This window comes from Benincasa hispida, chromosome 9, assembly GCF_027475165.1.
Source record: "Benincasa hispida cultivar pf3 chromosome 9, pf3_genome.v1.1, whole genome shotgun sequence".
In the NCBI taxonomy this organism is placed as follows: Eukaryota; Viridiplantae; Streptophyta; class Magnoliopsida; order Cucurbitales; family Cucurbitaceae; genus Benincasa; species Benincasa hispida.
Window position 1 is genome coordinate 19,673,172 of NC_143486.1, and position 8,399 is coordinate 19,681,570.

Here is an 8,399-nt window from a genome sequence, read left to right on the forward strand (position 1 = left end):
TTTGGTATAAAAATATCTTTTAAATTCTCCTGTTTTGCCACCTTATTTAAAATTGAAACTCCAGATTTTTTTTAGCGTGACTAAATTATTTGGTAGTTTGGTCATAAAAAAATACAAGCTACTTCGTCATTTTTGAAAGAGTTAACCAAATCTTAATATATCAAAGATCAAAATAAATGTTTTTTAAAAGTTCAAGGACTAAAACAAATATTCTTAAAAGTTTAAAGATTAAAATAAAATAATATTAAAAATCTAATTTTTAATAATTTAGGCAAAATAAACTCAAAATCAGATTTAAACCATAATAGTTTAAGGCTTAAATAAATGATAATTTAATAGGAGTAGAGTAGATGGGGAGGGGGCGGCTTACGAAGCAAAAGTAATTGAAATCAAAATGGAATTTTGATAACATCAGATTTGATTTCAGCATCCATTTGCGGCGAATCGTCTCGTCGGGCCACGACCGGGCGAGGTTTTTCCGGCTCCACGACGACGAGGACGAAGAAACCAAAGGGCCCATAAATTTCTCTCTTTTCTATTTTTCTTTTTATTTATTTTTCCTCGCAATTTCTGGTCCACATATGAATATCCCTCAGTTTCGTATAGGATTCAACTTACCCCTTTTCCCAATCCATTCCTATTTCTTCTCAGTTTCCGATTTCTTTCCTTCTTCTTAAGAAATACAAGAGTCTCTGCATCAATCGGCTTCAATTTCCTTTCTCCTTGTTCTGGCCATGCGACTCTGGTTTTCCGAGAACTGCCTCTCGAAAGAGGGTTCTTCTTCTTTTCCTGATTCTTGCGCTCAATTCATTGTTTTTTCTTCTGGGTATTTGATTCAATACCATGGCTTCCGATTCTCATGCCCCTACTCCGAGGGGTCTTCTCTGTAATGCTGGAGCTGGTGCTGCTGCTGGTAATTCCATCTCTTTCTCTTTCTCTTTGTTGTCGATTGTTTTGAGTGTATATTTGTGGGATTTCAAACTGAAAGATTTAGTTGTTCCTGATTTATATCTGTTTCTTGCGTTTGTTTGGATGATTGAGAAGAGAGGGGTGGTGGGTAGGGATTTGATCTCTGTTTCTCGATTGGCTTGAGAAGTTTTTGAAATGTATTCTGGAATTCTGTTGCAGGTGTTCTTGCTGCGACGTTTGTGTGTCCTTTGGATGTTATCAAGACTAGATTTCAGGTTCATGGACTACCAAACATTGGTAAAGGTATGCCTTTTCTTTTTGTTTACCGATATGCAGCAATTGGGCTACACTTTGTTTTGCTTCTATTTGCCTCTATCTATTCACATTGCGAAAGTGAGTTGTATTATTGTCTTAGCTATTGTGGGTTGGTTGGAGGGTTTGTATTACAATTGAAGTGCTTTGATTAATTATGATGTTTTTCTTCTGATGGCTTTTGTTCTGTTTTATGTATTCAGGGAGTCTTATAGTTGGTAGTCTGCAACAAATTTTTAATAAGGAGGGGTTACGTGGAATGTATAGAGGTCTCGCACCTACTGTGCTTGCATTACTTCCTAACTGGGCTGTAAGTCCCTTGTTGAATTCCTATTCTGGTTCCTCTTTGTGCACTCGAATCTCATAAAGTTGGTTGTGAAGCAATATTAGCTACCTCAATGTTATTTACTGTGCTTGTGTAACTTCCTTGTGACGTTGAATCCTTGAAACAAACTTTACCTCAGTGTTTTGATTGTGTATAATTTGGCTTGTTTTCATTTCTTAAAGAATAATTGTAGTTAGTTTTCTTTCAATGACACAATATTTGCCTGTGGCAGGTTTATTTCACAATATATGGGCAGCTTAAAACCTTTCTTGGCTCTGATGGTCAGTTTGATCATCCTCTTCTTTTTTCTGTTCCCCCCCCCCCCATTTAACGACTTTTTGTATCTTTTTTCATGGATATTCTCATGGTATATGTGCAGATGAAAATCATCAGCTTTCAATAGGTGCTAATATGATGGCTGCTTCTGGTGCTGGGGCTGCCACAACTATTGCAACGAATCCTCTATGGGTAGTTAAGACCAGGCTTCAGGTAAGGATTTCAAGCTCATTTTCATAATTTTCCTTTTCTCTTTTGAGTAAAAGCTCATGTTTTTTTCATCCAAACTCCTCTACACCAACTTTCTTGTTATATATGTTAAAAAAATCCATTTAATAAGCCTTAGGCCCGTAGCCCAAAAAATCCTGAAAGTGAGCATACTCAAATCTTGCAAATTTCCCTACCCCAAGCCTATCTCCTATCAAGGGATGGTGTTATACTAAAAAAAGTGAAACCAATCAGGAGAGTCCAATCCTTGCCCCTTGAACATGTGGCATGAGGGAGTGTTTGTTGCCATTTGGAAGAATCAAAAGACATCCAAAGGCTTGAAAAGAGTATTCCCGAACCAATCTAGTAAATGCCTAACTAGTTGTGGATTGTCGCATGGGATCCATCTTTGTGGATTGATAGCCATGGAACCTTCTTCTTTGGTTTAATCAATGATGTTGATTTCCCAGTTTGCACCTAGCCAGGCAAAATTATTAAAATCTCCGACTGCTAGCTTGACTTAAAATATGGCATAAATGTAGACATACTAACCTAATGTTTCTAGAAATCTAGTAACATGGTTAGATTGCTCACGAGTTTTGTGTAAGTATAAGGACCACAAAATTGGGGACACTGAAATGTGTTTTAACTTTTAACTGGTCCCCCCACCCCCTATCCAAACAAGAAAAAAAACCCCCCCCCACCGATTTTACAATTTTTTTCATTATGCCTAACATGTTACAATATACATATTTTTTTTGAAAAGGAAACGATCTTTATTAATCATTAAGATTTAGTACAATAGACGTGTACTTGAAAATAAAGACAAATATAAATAACCAAGAAAGAAACCAAAGGATCAGTAGGCACACTACAATATACATATTCTTTAGTAGGTTGAGGGATATTTCTGGTGCATTAGTTTTATTTGAGCATCGATTACCACCATAGGGAATGTGATTTCTGTATTATCATGTCTTGAGGGGAATTACAGTGTGAAATTGCTGTTGGTTTTGTGAGAAATCTTAACAGTTTTGAGTTTGCCCCGTTCTCTGATTTTTTATGATTGGAGAGTGTCCTTGTTACTCTCTACTTTGAGTTTGGTTTGACTCAAAGTTTTCCTCAACTTTTATATTTTTTCTGAAATAAAATTCTTTCTTGTTCATGTCTCTAGATTTACCATGACTTTTACACAGTAGTATTTACTGTTTGTGCTTTTATTGGTTGTTTTAGATGAATCGGGTTCATTTGATAGAAACTAACTCATCCAGTTATGAGTCTTATGACCATAGACTTGGAGTAGTCTAAACTTTTTCTCTTTTATTCTTCAGACGCAGGGAATGAAATCTGGTGTGCTACCATACAGAAATACAGTGTCTGCCTTGAGGAGAATAGCCTCTGAAGAAGGCATTCGTGGATTGTACAGGTTTGCTCTTTATTATTATGTTGCTATTCTTATCTATGTATTTTATATGGATAAGAGGATTATAAGGATGATTAGCTCAAGTCTAACACTCAATACTGTGTTCTACAGCGGTCTTGTGCCTGCTTTGGCTGGTGTAAGTCACGTTGCGATCCAGTTTCCAACATATGAAAAAATAAAAAGTTATTTGGCTAGAAGAGGTAACTGTTTGATAGCCCATTTGATGTCTTCCCTCTAAATCCATTCAGTAAAAAGCTAGCATTAACTTGTTTCGGTAACACAGACAATACGACAACGGACAAACTCACTGCACGTGATGTTGCAGTTGCCTCGTCTGTCTCCAAGATATTTGCTTCCACCTTGACCTATCCACACGAGGTACGATTTTTAATTTGCTTTTTTACCTTTAGATACGCTGTGAATCATCCTATATTGGAGTATATTCCGTCTTCTGAATTTAAGCCTTGTCTTGAAAGAGAAAACATCAGGAAGTAGAGATTTTTCAAATTTCTGTTTTGTCTTATGATCATTGTTCAGATAAAAAACCTTGACATTCTAAAAGTAGGTCATTACTTAGAATTTGGTAATTCATAAAATTTCAGTCTCATTGAGATAAACTCAACTGGGTTTGAATCGCGCAGCACATCCACGATCCAACTGTCTTTGTCCAGAAAAAAATCATGTCATTGCACTCCTCTTGCAGGTTGTACGATCCAGGCTTCAGGAACAGGGGTTTCACTCTGAGAAGCGTTATTCTGGTGTAGCTGATTGCGTAAAGAAAGTATTTCAGCAGGATGGTCTCCCCGGTTTCTATCGAGGGTGTGCAACCAACCTTCTCAGGACAACGCCTGCTGCTGTCATCACATTTACCAGCTTTGAAATGATTCATCGTTTTCTTGTCAACTTATTTCCTCCTGATCCACATCCGCATACATTATGAAGACGAGTAACGTTCATGCAACATTGCAGAAACTAATCAACTCGACTTATTCACTATTCTTTGGGTACACTAATTGGCCCCCCAGTAGTTTGTAGCAGCAACTCAACACATTCTTGCCTCAGTAAAGCTTCAATGTCAGTGTCCCTTCTGGTGAAAGGCAGTTTGCCATTTTTTCCCCTTTAAAACATGACGACGACGAAGAAAATGACAATAATTAGATACACTCTTTTCTAGTTATTTCTATCAGATATACCATCTTTGTCTTTGGAAATTGTTTGATTTGAGACATTCTGAATTGAGTTTATGGTAGTTTTGGTATCTTTGTGAGCTTCACACATCTCTAAAAAGGTTTTTATGGTATCTTGTAAAGCTCGAATATGCAACCAAATTAACACCTTCCTCAAACCAAGTAACAAAATCACCAAACAAATAGCAGTATAGATTTTAATTATGAAAGTTATAGCTATATAACAAATCTGTCACGTTTATTTTTTACATGGGGGAATCGAATCTCAAACCTCGAGCTTGATAAAACAAACACTATATCAGTTGAGCTATGTTTTTGTTGGCTATTATTACATTCTTTCCTTAATATTTGACTCTAGCAATAAATGTGATAGATTCATAGTTATCATATTATATCATATTATTATACTAACAATGTCTATAATGGTAAAAGTAAATGTAGTAGGTCTTACGTAATTTTCAAGCAATTAGATTGAACAGATCAAAAGCATATTCCACAGTTTATTACGATTATATGCAAACAACAAAGATAATCAATTGGGGCCCACTCTTTACTTTTACGTTTTAGTTAGGGGTAAACATGACCTTAATTAAATTTCTTATACCTCCACACTAATATTATATTTTCCTCACTAGTGTATCATATCATGTCATGGTTTTTCTTAATTCAACCCTAGTGAGTTGAGGATAGATCAGATCCAAACCATCTAACTTTAGAATGATAATGAATGTATTTATCTACTACATATTGTTCAGATTCGTCATAGTTTATTTAAATGCACTCATCTTTAGGTATCTCACCCTCACCACATATAAAAAGAATTAAAATATTAAAGGAAAATATACAAAATTAGGTACAACCCAAACACCTAAATATTTTTCTAAAATTACACTAATTATGTGGCCACAATGATCCCAAGCAAAAAGAGAACCAATCCGAACAAAAAGAGACTGAATCTTTATTTACTTTTTGCAGTACTGGAAAACCAAATTCCAACCACAATTCCAACACCTGGTTCACATTCACAAGGAACCCTCTGGAACCTTCTTCGTTCATCTTCTTCCTCTGTTTTAAACCCACGTCGCATCCATGCAATTTCTTTGTCCTTCCTCTGTTCTTCCCGGCCAAAAATGTCCGGTGGTGGTTGTTGTTACTATTCTGTTCTTGGCCTGTGTAAGCAAGCTTCTGCCGATGAAATCCGAGCAGCTTACTGTAAACTAGCCATGGTACGTTTGGTTTTACACAGATTCAACATTTGGAATATAATTATTAATAATAATCTCTGTGTTTATTACTCCATTTTCATTTCTTTGATTCTTTGTAGAAATGGCATCCCGATAGGTGGATCAAAGACCCAGAAATGGCCGCTGAATCTAAAGCCCGGTTTCAGCAAATTCAACACGCTTATTCAGGTCTAAACCCCCCCTCAACAAACATTTATACCTCAACTTCTCTGTTTTTTCTATACAATTGGGACTGAAAATTCAAACCACAAATCTCTTACTATATACTAATTGACCAATACTTTGGCTAAAAATTCAATCACAGATTTTGTTTACTCGGTTCCATAAACCCTCCCAAAGAACAACCATCCACCGATTAAAATCGAAAAATCGGCGGCCAGTTTGATCAGCCATCGATGCCAGCCAACGAATCATCACCCATACCAAAAGTTGATATAAAAAGTTTTAGATTTTTGTTTTAAAAAATTAAGTCTATAAATACTACTTCTATTTTCAAATATTTTCATTTCTTATCTACATTTTACTATTAATTTAAAAAATCAAGTAAAAATTCGAAAATTAAAATTTTTATGTGAAAAGTTATTTTTGTTTTTGAAATTTAGCTAAAAATTCAACCATAAAAATGTAAATCATTTTAAGACTGGAAGAAGTAAACTTAATTTAAAAAAAAAACCGAAAAACAAAATAATTACCCAATGGAATCTCAGAAAACTTTGTAATTTAACATAGCTATTATATTTTATTCATTAAAATTTTAGGAATTATGTCCTAAAAAGTCTAATAAAGTTTTTAACATTATAAAATGATCGAGAGAAGAACTAATGATTAAGTGCAACAATTCTTCTCCTTATTTTACACAAAAAGAAAATTTAATATTTTTTAAGATGGCTACACCCATATTTTATTTGGAGAAAAAATATCTTCATAGTGTTAAAAATACTTTCCCTTAAGGTTAAATCTAAATACCTAATTGTAAGTTGTCTTGTTAATTTTTTAAAATTATTTTTTATAAAAAATATAATATTTCTTTGATGATTAAAAAGAATGCATAGAGACGACTACAATTTAAGATATACCAACTTATTACTTTTTTAGTTTTTTAAGTTTTAAGGATAGCTTTTATTTAGTTCATATTTTTAAAATACATCGATTTTTATTTTTAAGTTTTAGAGTTTAATTTTTATTAGACTCCTCTATTTTAAAATTTTATAATTTTACTTTTGAGTTTAGTTTTTATTTGTTAATGGGAATTTGGTATTTTATTTTTATACGGTGCATAACCAATGATAGCTTTTGGTTCATGGTGTTAAGTTTCAATGAATTAATTTAAAATAATGATGATGTGGTTTCTCCAATTAATTTTAATTATGATGGAATAACGAAAACGAATTTAGTTGTTTTATATTAATTAAGATAATTTTATGATCCATAATAACAGAAAAATCTATGTTTACGCTTTGCATTGTTCTTCCAGTTCTATCAAACAAGGGAAAAAGAAGCATATACGACGCCGGCTTGATTTCATTTCTGACCGACGAGGATGACGAAGTAAGCCACTCTGTTTCAGAACTTTATTTTTTTTTTCGCGTCCAATAATCTCTAAAGCAGATCTGTGATTATTTGTTTTGATGAACAGGGATTCTGCGATTTCATGATCGAAATGGTATCGTTGATGAAGAGCGCCACAGAGCAGGTAAAGAAAAAGATCAATGAATTCATATTCGTTTGGATTCTGCGATCTCAATTTCGATTTTGCATTGAATCGTATTGAATTGACAGGGGAAGAAGAAGAAGAAGAGGAAGAACAGTTTGGAGGATCTAAAAGGATCATTAATGGCGATGATGGGAGCCGATGAACAGGTTGAAGAATTAGGGCTCGACTGGGGTTCTCCTCCTCCACCACCTCCTCTTAATGCTACAAAAAGAAGTCGATTTGTTTTTTTTCTGAGATTTGAAACACGTTTTAGTCCCTAAATTAATTTAGAATTTAGTTGTGAGAATTTAGTATGTATTTTCAGTTTGATAAGAATTTAGGTTACGTTTATCAAACCATAATAAAAATTGGTGTAATAGAAATGAGATTTTAATAGGCATGACTTATAAATTCAATTGGATTCTTTTGATCGCGTTTATCTAAAATTATGAATCTGTCACATTTTACCGTTATCGCTTGATGATAATGGTAATAGTAATGGTAACGGGAGAGATAGTGGATCCCACACAATTAGATTGAATACTTTTATCAAATTACACGATTTGATTACAAATATTAAGGTGGATCCCACATCTCATTATGATTACGGAAAACAAGTAAACAACAACAAAAATAATCAACTAGGGCCACTTTTTACATTAGACTATTTTTTAATTGATGTAGACATGATCTTAGTTTTATTGTAAAAGATATAGTTAGATTTAACAAAATTTCCTATTTTGTTAGATAAGAAAGATTGACATTATTATGAGATTTTTTATGGTATGAATTAAATGGTTACAAATTGTAAAATAACTATACC

The 8,399-nt window shown here is 33.8% G+C and overlaps 2 protein-coding genes across 2 annotated transcripts; both read left to right on the forward strand.

The window, feature by feature from the left end:
- Positions 1-306: 306 nt before the first annotated feature.
- On the forward strand, positions 307-4,710 carry NDT1 (NAD+ transporter 1). The gene is made up of 9 exons (XM_039040182.2): positions 307-913; positions 1,129-1,212; positions 1,425-1,531; positions 1,779-1,827; positions 1,926-2,035; positions 3,361-3,455; positions 3,564-3,652; positions 3,736-3,830; positions 4,156-4,710. The coding sequence occupies exons 1-9, from the start codon at positions 844-846 to the stop codon at positions 4,390-4,392; spliced, it is 936 nt and encodes a 311-aa protein (XP_038896110.1). The 5' UTR covers positions 307-843; the 3' UTR covers positions 4,393-4,710.
- A 921-nt stretch (positions 4,711-5,631) lies between these two features.
- Positions 5,632-7,992, forward strand: LOC120086588 (uncharacterized). Its single transcript, XM_039043314.2, has 5 exons — positions 5,632-5,865; positions 5,964-6,051; positions 7,358-7,431; positions 7,520-7,576; positions 7,663-7,992. Exons 1-5 carry the CDS (start codon positions 5,770-5,772, stop codon positions 7,855-7,857), a joined length of 510 nt encoding a protein of 169 aa, XP_038899242.1. The 5' UTR covers positions 5,632-5,769; the 3' UTR covers positions 7,858-7,992.
- The last annotated feature ends 407 nt before the right edge of the window (positions 7,993-8,399 follow it).

What these genes read in the sequence shown, in the direction of transcription:
- NDT1 (XM_039040182.2), top strand. Translation starts at nt 844, where the DNA reads ATGGCTTCCGATTCTCATGCCCCTACTCCGAGGGGTCTTCTCTGTAAT. An exon ending in TGGAGCTGGTGCTGCTGCTG is followed by an intron (nt 914 to 1,128) that starts GTAATTCCATCT and finishes ATTCTGTTGCAG; the next exon opens with GTGTTCTTGCTGCGACGTTT. An exon ending in CCTTGACCTATCCACACGAG is followed by an intron (nt 3,831 to 4,155) that starts GTACGATTTTTA and finishes CTCCTCTTGCAG; the next exon opens with GTTGTACGATCCAGGCTTCA.
- LOC120086588 (XM_039043314.2), top strand. Translation starts at nt 5,770, where the DNA reads ATGTCCGGTGGTGGTTGTTGTTACTATTCTGTTCTTGGCCTGTGTAAG. An exon ending in CTTACTGTAAACTAGCCATG is followed by an intron (nt 5,866 to 5,963) that starts GTACGTTTGGTT and finishes GATTCTTTGTAG; the next exon opens with AAATGGCATCCCGATAGGTG. An exon ending in TGAAGAGCGCCACAGAGCAG is followed by an intron (nt 7,577 to 7,662) that starts GTAAAGAAAAAG and finishes TTGAATTGACAG; the next exon opens with GGGAAGAAGAAGAAGAAGAG.